The sequence below is a fragment of the Chionomys nivalis genome, chromosome 1, assembly GCF_950005125.1.
Source record: "Chionomys nivalis chromosome 1, mChiNiv1.1, whole genome shotgun sequence".
Taxonomy (NCBI): domain Eukaryota; kingdom Metazoa; phylum Chordata; class Mammalia; order Rodentia; family Cricetidae; genus Chionomys; species Chionomys nivalis.
Genome location: NC_080086.1, coordinates 6,575,558 through 6,590,216, shown reverse-complemented (window position 1 = coordinate 6,590,216; position 14,659 = coordinate 6,575,558). Strand labels below are relative to the sequence as shown.

At 42.5% G+C, this 14,659-nt stretch overlaps 1 protein-coding gene across 6 annotated transcripts in view; it reads right to left on the bottom strand.

The window, feature by feature from the left end:
* Sox5 (SRY-box transcription factor 5) overlaps positions 1–14,659 on the bottom strand; it is a 394,103-nt gene that overhangs the window by 58,864 nt on the left and 320,580 nt on the right. For 4 of the 6 annotated variants that reach the window (XM_057770810.1, XM_057770818.1, XM_057770826.1 and 1 more), the window contains exon 9: positions 14,303–14,449. The exons of the other annotated variants lie outside the window; for them this stretch is intronic. In XM_057770810.1, coding sequence (XP_057626793.1) covers positions 14,303–14,449 — 147 coding nt within the window. The remainder of the gene's footprint in view (positions 1–14,302; positions 14,450–14,659) is intronic. 6 annotated transcript variants of the gene reach the window in all.

Genomic DNA, 14,659 nt, shown 5'->3' with positions numbered 1-14,659 from the left:
TGGGCATCCGGGACAAACAAGCTGCCCTCCTCCAACATCCTATCTTTATGCTTTTATTCCTAAATTCAGTCACAGAGTTTTACCAAAGTAGTACTGCCAATCATGCTTTATTGTTCCTAATCCAGATAAGGCACCACCTTCTCTGCAGGCTGCTGTGTTGTCCTTTCCAATTCAAAATGTTGCCTCTTCCACAAGTCCCTTCTCTGTTGTTCTGTTTTTCAAAGCTTTCTTTTCTACGTCCATGCTGTTATGGGACAGCACTCAGCCCACAGTGTTTTAACTGTGGGTTTTTGTGTGTGTTTCCCCACTGTATTGTACAAAGACTTGGTTATTACTCTTTCTTTTATCCTGCTTGGTATCCAGCCTATCATAGCATATCACCTGAAAGCCGTGCTTGAAGCTACATCTATGAAAAACACTTCATCACACTGTTTTTGAAAACTATATAAGCCAGGGAAGAAGCATATTGCTTCTTTCAAACAAGCTCCAAAGTATCCTGCTTGGAACAGATTGACCGTGTTTATTTCAAATGAGGCATTCCATGCCTCCTTTCCCACTAGGGCACTGGTTCTCAACCCCCCTGATGCTGTGACCCTTTAATACGGGTCCTCAAGGCATGGTGACCCTCAACCATAAAATCACTTCATTACTACTTCATAACTATAATTTTGCTACTTTTACCAATTGTGATATAATATTTGATATGCAGGATATCTGATGTGTGACCCTATGAAAGGGTCGTTTGACTCCAGAGGGGCTGTGACCCACAAGTTAAGAAACACTGCTCCAGACACTATCTTTTTAAAAAAACAAATCCTGCTTTATTAACTGTGTGCCTTAAATAGATCTTTGGTTATGAATTGAGACTCAGCAACATTCCAAAAGCATACTTTTATAACATATCTTAATAATCCCCTTTGTCTAATCAAATTCTCAATGGCCTCAATCTCTAGAAAACAATATGGTAACACAAAGGCCTGAAAGTTCACATTTGAATAGCCAAGAGCCACGTTGCTGATTTAGAAAGAATCCCTGTATTGACACGTTATCTTAAATCGGGTTGTACTAATAGATACCGCTTTTCAAAGACTGCTACGGTAAAGCCTCAAATCATACACAGTGGTAGCTAATGGTTAGTTTCTTGTTATTACTGGATTGCCTTAACACAAACATTTACTCCAGTCAATGTTTACTGAGCGCGTCAAGGGCCAGTCACTTAAATGGATGGATAAAGCAGATGCTTCCTCTTTACGGGTTAGTCTCTGTCTACTCACTTGATTTTTTAATTTAGATTTTGCTTTAATTTTACTTGTATGGGTGTTTTACCTGCAAGAATATCTGTGTACCATGTGTGTGCACCATGCCTCTAGAGGTCAGAAGAAGGTACAGGACCTCCGCACAGAGTTACAGATGGTTGAGAGCCGCCATGTGGGCACTGGGAATTGAACCCAGGTCTAGTGGAGGAACAGCCAGTGCTTTTTTTTTTTTTTAATATTTATTTATTTATTATGTATACAATATTCTTTCTACGTGTATGCCTGCAGGCCAGAAGAGGGCACCAGACCTCATTACAGATGGTTGTGAGCCACCATGTGGTTGCCGGGAATTGAACTCAGGACCTTTGGAAGAGCAGGCAATGCTCTTAACCACTGAGCCATCTCTCCAGCCCCCCAGCCAGTGCTCTTAACTGAGCCCTCTCTCCAGCCTTCCCTAAGGTCTCTCTTTCTTGATGTGATTCCAAGTATTTAACTTATTCTCCTGCATGTAACATATCACAATTCTAGTTTGGTGCAAATTTTTTAATTCTGATGGAAAACAACATGATTACTCAGCTGTTTCCTCAATGGATCAGATTGGAACCCTCATTTTTTAGGTAAGCGGTAGCATATTTCATAGGAAAACTGACTCTAAAACATTCCACTGTTTGACCCAGAATTCTTGTCTTGCCCTGTATACACACAGGGCTGACCTCAGTACCCGGCTCCTGCCGACTTAAAATGAAACTTTGATCCTCCAAAGGCTTCCAGAGCAAAGCACAGAAAACACAAATCTGCACCCGTTTATGGACACCCCCGTCGCTGTCACCACGCTTTCTAAAGCGCATGGCCCAACAGCGTTTCTGCTCGTGTTATTTCAGTGCTGCTGGAAATAAGATACAAGAGAAACTTTATTTTTGCAACATTTCATCCATTCTTTTTCTGCCCCCAATTTCTTTTTCCCCTATTTATAAAATATCCACAAAGCCATCAAAACTGTATAGCATCAAATCTCAAATTATAAAATAGAAATTATAAAATAGACTAGGTAGAAAATTTGGTCCCTTGGTTCTTGCGAAGGTGGTTTAAATGCAGGTCTCCAGTAGAAGTGTCCAGGAAATACACTTCACAATATACTCTATCAGAACAGCCGTCAATAGAATTTGTGGTTTTTATGAGAACATGATACTATCAAATATGCTTGCAACTAGCAAATAATTTGAAGGATGGTAAGTTTGTGTATCTAGTTAAGTGTTCCCAATTTTTCTTGTTATTTTGATAGTATATAACTTGAAAAATTAATTTTTATATTGTTGTCTGGATAGAGACAGAAACATCTCATCTTTATCTCCAGGAAAACAAAGTTGTAAGAACATTGCTTCAGCTGCTGGGTGCAGAGCTGGGAGAGTAACTATTGAGGGTGAGGGAAATTGTACCTTTATATCCTATGGCTCTCGAGGGAGGTGCTGTAATTCCAATAAGGTCCAATTAGATTACATGCAAGAAAGGCACATTCTTGCCTGTCCACCTCAGGTATGTGATACCAGCTCAGCAAACCCTCGACTAACTGGACATTTAGAAACACTGCTTTTGCATAGGCATGTTGCTTTCCAAACTGAAGACTGGGCTCTCAGCAGGTTCAGTGCTACAAGCCGGGGAGAACAAACTTCTTAAAAAATAGGTACAGGGCTCAAATTTCAGTGAGTTAAACTTTAACTCAGGATAAACAAAATATTAAATAGATAATTAGAGGAAGAATTTAAGCATTGTTTTTCACTTCTGAATCCTAAGGTATTATCCAGGTCACATAGTGTTTGTTGTGTGCCCAGGCCTCAGAATTTAGAAACCCTCGAGGATGGGCTTCAACCTGTCAAACTCCTCAGACCATGCTGAGGAGACTCCACACTCACAGTTACTGGGGACATTTTTCATCCACATCTGATGCTAATCAAGCCATAAATTTTCTGATCTGCACACACACACACACACACACACACACACACAGAGGAATAACTGTGTCCTTCCATTTGTATTAGCAATAATAAAGATGGCATATAGTGGTCCAGAACTTCTTGTTGGGAGTTTTCAGGCTCTAGATTGTCTAGATTAAGATATTCTCTGTTTCTATGATGAGGCCCTGTACGTCACTTGGGGGTGCGGTTGGGAGGGTCTCTGTGAGTTTAAGGCTAGCCAGGTCCACAGAGAGTGTTCCAGGTTAGGCAGGGACACACAGTGAGACTCTGTCTCTTCAAATGAACTTTGTATAATTAACATCACCTCTACACTGTAGGTTCAGGAGTGGACAGAAAACAAGCATATCTGAAAAGAATTCACATTGTGGAATATAATATGATAGAGCAGACATGGCTGTATCTTCATATATAAAATATCAGTGAGATAAAATAAATACTGAGAACATCTGAAAGTAAGTGTTTAAATAAGTCATATTATTTTCTGACCACAAAGTTACTCTCTTGTAGATATTTTATACAACCTTTATAAAAGGTTTTTTGCTAAGTATGTGTATGGTTGAAGATTCATTTACTTTTGTCTGTGTGAGCGCGTGCATGTATGTCTCTACACCATGTGTGTACAGTTCCTAAAGAGGCAGGAGCCCTGGAACTGCAGTTACAGATGGTTATGAGCCACCGTGTGGGTGCGGGAATCAAACCTAGGACCTCGACTAGAGCAGTAAGTGTCCTTAACTGCCGAGCTATTTTAATAGCCCAAAGTGTGTGTATGTGTCCATGTATGTGCATGTGTGTGTGTGCATGCATGTGTATGTATGTGTGTGCGTGTGTGCATGTGCGTGTGTGTAACTGAGTGGCATTGCATACTACATGGCTTCATGACATACTTATAACTAAGGGAAAGGAGAAGGGAGGTGAGGCCACGACTCAGGACTCACAAAGAGGATTCTGAAAGAAAAATTTTCTCCTACGGTAGTAGAATCAGTTTAGGAGGTTTAGGAGACTTCAAGTTTATCATAATGACAAAATGAGATATTATTCATAAAATCATTTCTGACCCAGTAATTTAAGGGAGAAGCATAGTTTTCACTAACTACTATTTTTAAGTTTTCATTTTCATTAATCATGTGACTCTGATGTGTGTGTGGGTATGTATGTGCCTGTGTGTGTGTATGCATGTGCCACAGAAGCCAAAAGAGGGTCTTAGAGCTCCAGCCCTGGAGTTTCAGGTGACTATAAGCCGCAGAGGTGGTCCTGGGAACCAGCATACGGTCCTATGTAAGAATAGTGCATACTCTCAACTGCTAAGGCGTATGTATCTTCAGCCAGTCAATAATCTTTGAAGGGATGCTAAAGGTCTGTTTACATCATGGGTATTATCAAGTCATACTAAGGTTACCAAGTTTTATATAAATGAAAATCATATATATGTCATTATTCAAATGCCATATATAATATGTCATCAACATACATATTATATATGTTGATGTATCTGTCTATATCTATCATTTATCTACATCAACAGCATCTTCTATCTACTGTCTGTCTGTCTGTCTGTCTGTCTGTCTATCTATCTATCTATCTGAAATAAGCATGCTCAGAAAGAGGATTTTGACTTTGTATGTGAATCAGTTCAGGTCCTCTGCAAGAGCAGTGCATGCTCTTGATTGCTGAGTCATCTCTCCAGGCCAGCACCGTGCAAAAGTATCCTTAAACTCTAGTAAGTACGGGTTTACAGCAATTACAGTTATTCCATTGCTGGACATCGAATCCAGGGTCTACATTACTAACTAGCTAAGAACCCAATCAGTGAGCTACATCCCCAGAGCTTGTTGTTTAGACTGGGTCTCAGCCTGTAGCTGAGCTGGCCTTGAACTTGTGATTTTCCTGTTTCAAGGAGGTACTAGTACTACAAGAACTTCATCATGGTACCTGGCCCCTGAGCAACAAAAAGTTTGTTTTTGTCTTTTTTTGTTTGTTTATATTGACTATGTAGAAATCAATACTATATTCATGATAGTATCAAACTAGTACTACTAAAGAACACCTTATAATTTGCTTCATAGAGGTGGTTATAATACCATGGATTGCATTTTTAATTGGAAATATTAGCAACAAAAACAGTCTTGGTAAAGTAAGTCAATCCTAAAAAATAAAAAGAGGAGCTATTACAAGCTGGATAAAAACCTGCTCCTGTCTGTAAGCTGCATGCAGTGACCTCTCTGTACCCCTTGGTCACCTTGGCACTATGAGCCTGCACTGTGTAGATCAACTGTACCGCGCATGTTCAGCTCTTAGGACTCTAACGGACGAGGATGTGACAATCAATGCATATTTGTCAAATCAAATTGCCTTGTCCCTCCAGTGGCAATAGATGTCAGTAGTGCTCACATTCTAGAGTGTTCCTAAGGATGACTTGTACAGATGATTCAAGTATTAATTCATTGGCCTGGGAGCTTAAAATGTAAAAAAAAAAAAAAAATGTTTTGCTTTGGGCACAAAGTTTTCTGTGACTGCCCCAAGAAAGGCAAACAGTGTCTACGTAATTATGGCGCTTTGCTGAGAACTGTGACAGAGGCTCAGGGAACATCTGGAAGAGGAGGAAGACGGACAGCAAGAGTCAGAGGACTGTGATATCTTCTGTGATATGGTGACTGCCAGACACGACAGGGGAGCTGCATCCACCCATGAAACCTCAACCATGTGGCTGCCTGAACCAGATGTGCACTGTGACAACACTATTGAGGATGGGGCACCCCTACTGTGAAAGGGGAAAGCCTTGCAAGACCCCGCTTTTGAAGAGTGACAGGAAACCACTGCCCCTGACAGGTTATCCAATCCCAAGTGTCTAGCCCTAGACACATGTACACAGGAGCAACGTTAAATGCCCTCAGTGGGCTCTACACATACTTGTACATGTGTGTATGTGTGTGTGTGTGTGTGTATACACAGTACAAACAGTGTGTGTTTGTACTGATAATTAAAGTAGTATTCAAGATTTTGAAAGGGAGTGGGGGCTTACAGGATGGACTGAGAAAGGGAGAAGGAGTGTTGGGAACAACATAAATACACAAATACACTGTGAAATGTATGAAATTCCCAAAACATTTAAATTAATGAAGAAGGAAGTATGCCCAGAATGACATTTTGTCGTCCACTGCCAAGTTCTTCCTTCTCCGAGTGACTCCCTCTACCAAGCTTCCCAAGAGTCTTCTCTGTCCCCATGCACTCCTCCTGACCACTGTTATTTCTTTGATACGAGAAGCTACTGACTTGCTTAATGGCTTATATTCTGCTTTCCCCCCACCAAACCGCCATATCTTAAGAGATTAGGAGGCTTTATTGGCAGCTATGGTGCTATTGCCTGGAGTCAAGTGTGGTCGACCGTAGGCATCCACCGATATACAAAGACTCGATGGGCAGCTGATGCGAGCGTGCACCAGGGAGGAGACCGACGAAAGAAGAGAGGTAAGGGACAATCAACTCCACACGGTCTTGTCAGGGCTCCCGACTGAGACGTCAGGATAACTAGATGGCTTGTTTGCTTAATGTGAGTGAGGACTTTTCCTTCTTGCTCTATCCAGCTTGATCCAGTTTGGATTGGACTTCCATGTCACTTGTGAATGACCATGCTGTCTTTTACACAGCAGAAAAGATAAAAATCCCAGAAAGCTGGCTAGGCTCTGCTGAAGAAAGGACCTTGTGGTAATGGAAGTTGTTCTGAATTAGGCAATTCTGCTGGATGGGGTAGTGGGTCCCTGTCATCGCAGGAGCCCAGGCAGAAGTGTAAAGACCTCGTGCCCAGGTGAGTGTGTACTGGACGAGACATCTTCTCTCCCTCCTTTCATTGGGTCTTCCTGAGCAGAAGGTCACGTTTTCTAACAAAGCCTTCTGGATGGCTCAGTTCTGCCGCTGTCTGCCTTACACTTAGAAAGTTCTATTTCTGTGGTTTGAACTCTCGCGTCTCCCTCTATTTAATGACCATATTAATTTATTTTCATTCTGTTATGCGACATTTGAAATCATTAGCAGTAATCTTTGTTCTTTCAAGAGGAAAGTCAGAAATCTAACAAACGCATAAACATGTTTACTCATTTTTAGTAACTTAAACAATATTAGTTGGCTGCTAACTTAGGACACTCCTCCATCTGCCCTTCCCTAACTGATGCAGGTATCACCACCCCACCCTGCCTGCATTCCATGGCTTTGAACATGCTGCTTTTCTGTGGAGACTCTCCTCTGGGTAGAGCCAGATTGGCAGGACTACCGTCATTGACCAAATACCGCTGAGTGGACTTTTCTCATACTCAACTGCCTTTCTTTCCTGTGGTTTGTGTTATTAAAGAGATTTGACGTGCCTCGCCATGCTGTGTTCGAGACTCAAAGCATTCTAAACAAAATCAGAATACCAGCAGAGCCCAGGCCAAGGGATGCAAAGGGCATTGCATCAGTCGCCCCTGGCTGGTTTCCCTTTACAGTTAAGGCGCAGGTTATAAGGAGTCTGTCTTTGCTTTATAATTTGTGTTGTTTTCCCACCACGAACATGGCTAATGTCCCTTTTCTTAGTCCTGAGAATATATTGCTGGGTGACCTGTTTGGACATTTATGGCCCTGGAGCCTACTGTTAAGCACTGAGCTGCGGGAAGATTCCCTCTGATTGAACACAGATGGAAAGGGAGGGGCAGGACTCCTCCCAGGGGTTAAATGCTAACATTTCATTTAACGTGTTCCAGTTCAGTAGTAAGGGACCGCAAAAAGAAAACCGCTTTATTTAAAATCACAGGGTGATGATGTTTTATCTATCATAAATCTGTCCCACCCAGGAAGTGCTAATAATAAGGGCCACGGTGACAGCTCAGCTCTATGGGGTAACTGAGATGAACGCACCATGCAAGCGTGATGCATCTGACACTCAAAGAACAATCCAGTCGCATACGCTGGAATACAGAGTGAAGGTGGGGAGTGCAGCAGCTTTCCCGCCGAATACATGCTTCTCTCAGGGCAGGGTCCCGAGGGACTCTGGTATTTAACCAGCTTCCCAGAGAGTGGGTGAAACTGATGCCCAGCTCCAATGCTGCATCAATCAGCTGGGGCTGAACTACTCTTCTGCTCTCAAGTCGGAGGAGAGATCGGATGTTCAAAAGTCCCAGGCCCCACAGTTCGAAGGTGGTGCCATGGCATTGTTTGACACTGGTGTACAGTGATTCATTAAAGCCCCCCCCCCCATCTCTTTACAGTGCCTGACTCCCTGATCCAGCAGCCCAAGGCCAACGCTGGCCCTGATAGTGAGTCTGGATGATACGGTTCTGAGATACAGATGGACCTGGAAATCCAGGAGGGGAGTTTAAGCAGAGTTCCAAGCACGTTCTTGGAAATACTCTGAGGTCCTCTACGTATTCCAAGTAATACTTGCAGAACCCTTACTCCTCAGCCATTCCCACGGCTGTATGAGGCATGAAAGGCAGTCAAGGCCAGGGTCATTACACCGAGTGGTGGGCTTTGAATGTGTCACCCTGGAAAGGCTCCTGTGCTGGCCTTAACTCTTCCCTGTCTGCCTCAAACTCATGAAATCTCCCGAGGTTGTGAGCTGTACATTTAAAGGATTCTTCTGTCCTATCAGTAAAAACTAGTAAACTTTAGTAAAAAGAAAGGAAGTAGGCTGAGCTTGACAGTCTATGCTTGTGCTGGTGGGGGGAACAGGAGTTTGAGGCTTGTCTGGGCTACAAAGCAAGTTTGTGTCCAGCCTGTGTTACTTGAGACCCTGTTTCAAAAAACAAAACTCACAAAAAAAAAAAAAATAAACTAAACAAGCAAGCAAGTAAACAAACAAAAACCTAGCATGTACACACACACACACTCACACACACACTCACACAAACAAAAACAAATAAATAAAGCAACAGCATCAAATAGTGTTCAACGTGACAGCTTATGGTACTGCTGGTCAGACTTGATTAGGACTAGATGCTGTCAGTTCACATTCATATTTTCCTTTCTCTCCCACTTGGCATTATAAATACCTGTCTCGAGTCACTAAAAATGCTGTCATTTTCCAAATGTATCATAACCGGTCTTCAATCAAGATGTCACCCTCTCAGCTGAGCACTAAATCATCATGGGAATATGTCTATCAGGCTTAAGAGTGCTATACAAACTCATCCCTGAAGATCAGTATATGGGGAGCGCTTACTTCGTAGCCTCCAAGTGTGTGACTGGCACCATTAACAGGATGGGGTCTGATACAAGCCATTGGCAGCGCAGATATGACCCCCACACGCACACAGCCACCAAGTAGGAAAAGATGACGTCATTTCTGTGTGAGTGGATCAGATATCCATGAAGCTCTAGCTCTTGCTTCGGCAACTGAAGCGGTATTTACAAGGACATTGCCGCAGCAAGGATCCGATTGTATCTGGTCAGCTAGCCGGGGCTGCTCTGGCTTTGTCAGACAAGCGTTTTTTTCCCTTGTCGTGACTTCCAGGTGCTACTGCTGAGCAAATGGGGCATCCCTGCCAGAAAAGGATTTGAAAAGAACAGCAGCAACAGCAACAGAAATCCTGATTTCGACAATCTGTGTGTTCTTGCCATCCACAAAGCCTTGACTGTGGGGAATGGGGCGGCTGGAGGAGGGTCACAGTGAGGTTAAAAGAAAAGCACCCAAGAATTCTCTGTTGTCATCGGCTTTTAAAGCTAAGTGGTTTTGGTGGCCGCTGGAGATACACACCTTTCCATCAAATACAGAGAGACCTCGATAATAGCATGTACAAGTTGTTCCTCAAATTTCCCCAAGAGGTGACTACTTTCACAATGAAAAAAAAAATCACTTAAAATCTGAAGTTTAGACAGTTAGCCCAACCAATAAAGAGAAGGATTTTTCTGTGGAGAGCCTGGCGGGGATCTCAAAAGACGCTACTGGTTATACAGAAAGGGATTTAAATTAACAATGTGTGCTACTAACAAGTAAAACGCTGAACACATCCTATATCAGTCTGCTTGGTGGCAGAGTCTAGACTGGAAACAAATTTAAACATTTGTTAAGGTATGCAAGCATATTTGCAGCAAGATTCAAATTCCAGCATCATGCAACAGTATGCTAAGCATTCCTTTGTACTAGAAGGCAGAATCTCTAGTACAGAAGTTGGAGATTTCATAGTTTTATTCCTTGTTATTCACCAACATTTAGCCATAGAGCTGCATGTAAGCTTGGATAAGATTGGTGAGGAGCTCAATAAATCTATTTGCCTTTGTTGGTTCATGGGGGAGATGGTTGTCAAGTGGGAGCTGCAGGAAAGGATTCAAAACCTAGGTAAAAGTTAAGAGTCCAAGTTTTTAAAAAGACCCAAAGTGCTGTGGACATGTTGGAACTTGCCCATGGTTTTAATTCACCATTATACTCTCTTTGATAGTAGATGAGCCACTGAACACACAGACAAACACACAATACACACACACACACACACACTATATGTTACTAATTAAACCAATACTTTGAAACATTGTGCACACACACACATGTTACTAGTTAAGCCAAGACTTTACAACATTGTGCATACACACAGATGTACACACACGCGCACACACACACAGACACACGACATGTTACTAATTAGACTTTACAACATGAGCCAGCAATACCACTTCAGGCATTGATGAGGACATTCCCTAAGCAGTGACATCAAGGACAGGAACGCCAGTGCTCTCAAAGGCAGACATGGAATCGACCAGACTTCATGTAGAATTTTCTCTGTTACAAAATGCAGTTCCTGCATGCAGCTTTCAGACATGCACTGTGAGTCCTCTAAAGCTTTCTTTATCATTTAATATTATAAATAATTATGTTCCTAGGCAGCAGTTCAAAGCTCAGTGTAGCACTTGTGCAACACCCCAGGCAGGTCAGGTGACCTTTCTCCAATCCTGCTCTCTCTGGTGCTGAGGACAGACAAAGTGATACGTCTGTCACACGCCATTACCATTAGAAGAGAATCTTGTTCTTTTATTACAACTGAACTCCGCCAGATCTCTCAGCAGGAATGCTAAGTGAAATCAATGTCTTGGATTTCCAGGCTGAGCTCGGAGGTCGCAGCCTCTCTATCATTTCTCAGCATTATCCTTTCTCTCGCGCGCACACACTCTCTGAGCCTCCAACTGGCACACAGCAGATTGAAAACAGCATGAATCAGAGGACTCATGCTGTACAATTTTACAGTCTTTTGGAGCCCCTCCTTTTGATCCCCCTTCCCTGTTTTTTTTTCTTTTTGCAAATTGCAAATAAGTTTTGCTGGTGTCCTCTGGAGTTGGGAGTCAGAGGCAATGGTCCATCCAAGAGGAGGGTAGCTGGTGTAACTCAGAATGCACCCTTTACTTTTGACTGCTGTCCATAGGAGCACTGTTCATCTGTCACCCCTTAAATTGGACATGCAACTCCACTGCTCCAAAGAGTAAATATACTTGTAATGCAAGTCATCAATTCCCCTTATGCCAAACAGGTATGCACAAAGCCCTTATACTATCGTGTGAGAGGAAGACAGGCAAAGAAACTGGCACCAGCGAAAAACACAAACACACAGAAAACATCCCCAAAATACTGGTAGCTGATTGTCTTAAAACAAATATGCTAATAAATGAATGCTCATGGATAAATTAGCTCTGTGGAGTCACAATATCCATCATGCGATATGCAAACATCATTTCTAACTAGAAGAGAATCAGTGGGTTCTGTTTCTATATTACTAGTGGCAATTTTGAGAGCTACATTCAAATGATGTGACTTGGTGTCACAGCTCTTCTTAACTCCCTCTATTTTTTTGTGAACTCTATCAACACAGGCATATTTTGGAATTCTTTCTGACAACCAAAGTAGTGACAGGCAGCATGCTAGAGGACACTGGGCAAGGGGCACACATTTTTCTTAAATTGTTGCTACTTGAAGAGCTCACTTAAATCTTTTATATGTGCTCTAAGTGTGGGTGGGAAGAGGCGCACCCACAAAGCTTTATGTGATAGATAAGTCATGCAGGCTGACTTTTAAAAAGTAATTACACTTCAAAGATAAACTATAGCATATATGTTTATTTCCTGTGACTCGTGGTAACTGAAAGACACTGTTACTCTTTCACTCTTGTGAGCTGAATAGAGGCATAAAAAACTAAGATCTAGAAGAATTTTAACCCTGCTGAAACCACTGTTCTCTTTGGTGCTGAATCCATAGGGTTTCATGAGTACATAAAACTGCTTGGCTTGCTCAGTCCTTTCCCAGTCACAACAAAGAAGACTTCAGTGGCCTTGACATTTGCCTTTGTTACCTATGGGAAGACCCTTGTGGCGATCGCCATCCAGCCTGCTGATGGACAGATGGATGAATGGCTGGGGACTGAGCAGAGGCAAAGATGGAAGAAGCTGTCTAGAATTTAATGCTTCTTCATTATTTGTATTAAGTGAAAGGGTTGAGAAGATACTAATGATAAAGAGTTCACCCAGAAGTAAGGGAAATCCACTAATCATATAAAACAGAATCCAACAGTCTACAGTCCTGAGAGGGGGACTCTAATGGAAAGCACTGTCGTGGATAGCAATATGATGGGCAGCACACACAGCAAGGGGAAGAAGCAGAGTCTCTGTGTAGCAAGGACTCCACTGCTGTGTCTTTGTTTTGCTTAGACTGTCTCTGTAACTATAACCCTTTAAAACGGTTAGCAAGGGAGCCATGAGAATACCAGCACTTTAGAAATCACCCTTGGTAACTGTTGTAGCTGCCTCTGCGCTTCGACACCTCCCGTGTGTCCAGATGATAAAGAGGAGCAAGTCGGCCCTAAACATGAAGCAACGAGTGCATGAGGTCCTCCAAACAGCAGTTGTGACCTGAACGTGGCATATGTCCCCGCCCTGCAGTGCGGCAGTGTGCAGGGTTTTCCCCAGCCACGGTCGCAGCTCCTCTGTCAGGTTAAGCTCATGCACAAATATTTTCTCTTTCATAGTTGACCCAGTGGTCCCTTTCCCAGGTTCCACTATGGAGTTAGACAGCAACTGAGCTGATGCTCTGAGCGCCCCTCCCATTCAGGATGTACCGTCCTCGTTTACTTCATTCCCACACTCTGTGCTTGCTCCACCTGGACTCCCCTAAGACATTCTCATGCCTCCTTCATAGAATGGAAGGCAAAAGCATGTTTCTAGACAATTAAGAAAGATGTTTGGTGGAAAAAGTATTAGCGGTGTCAATTTTCTGGTTTGTATTTTGTAATAAAGTTAAATATTTGAAGTTATTTTTGTGAATAATCCCAGAAACCATGACTCTTTGGCTAGCCACACTCACCTCATAGAAAGCTTAATGTGTTCACACAACAGCACACAGGTGAAGTCTGCACATACAAAGACTTTTCCCCCAAGGCTCTCTGCTCTTTTCTAAGAGGCATTCATCTTGAATTCCCCCAGCCTTCCCCTGTGTTCTAAGGAAATGTCTCCAGAGCTCTAAAGCCAGAACCATGTTTAAATAGTCTCCCAACACTATTATTATCTTCATGTCTTTACATGATAATCTTGGTGGATGGGTGACATATCTAAAATTACAGCTATGCCATTCCCATACTGCATTATAACAGTTATTGATAGTTTTTAAGAAACACTCCATATGTCTCAATTCTCCTCATACTTAAGTTTCTATTTCAGTTGTTTATCCCTTGGCAAACGTTTGCATTTCTTGCTGAAGCCGCTCTCTCTTCCTAATAAATTCTAATGTACTTTTATCCATATAAGGCTTTGTGGACTTTATTACTGATTAGTCTTTAGATTATAAAGGACAGCTATTGGATTGCTTATAGATATCTGTTTTTAAGACTATAAACTCACTGGTTCAAAGATGCACATTTCAGATTCTCATAACTATCGATACGTTTGTGGAGTGAATAAGTCAATTATTAGAAATGTAAATTTACACATACAACTGTTGCTCCTTCTAAAAGTCTTACCTCCATGAACACCCTGAGTTTAGCCCAGTGGCTGGAATCTAGGAGACCTTCAGCAAACACCACTGAGAGAACAGGAGAAGCCCAAGGAGAGAGATGAGCTTACTGAAGAGGGTACCTTGCTTTTGGGTGGTGGGCTGTCTGTGCTCTTGTCTGTGTGAATGCTGGTAGGAGACACGGCAGCACCAAGGTTGCCCTGGGGTAGGCCTAGGAGCTTCCCTCCTGGAGAAACCTGCATTGCGGCTAGCTGGGCAGCATAGAACTGCTACAGAAGAAAAGACAGAGAGAGACTGTCAGTCATAACGCAAACACCCTTCAGAAGCACACAGTCGGATGCACCATGCTTCCTATGCCTATTTCTGGTTACACCCAAAATACTGAACGAAAATCTGTCACTGTTCTACAACTTAATTTGTCAGGAGAGCAATGGCAGACAACAGGACCCTTTTGGCAATAGCAGGCTCAGGGACATAGG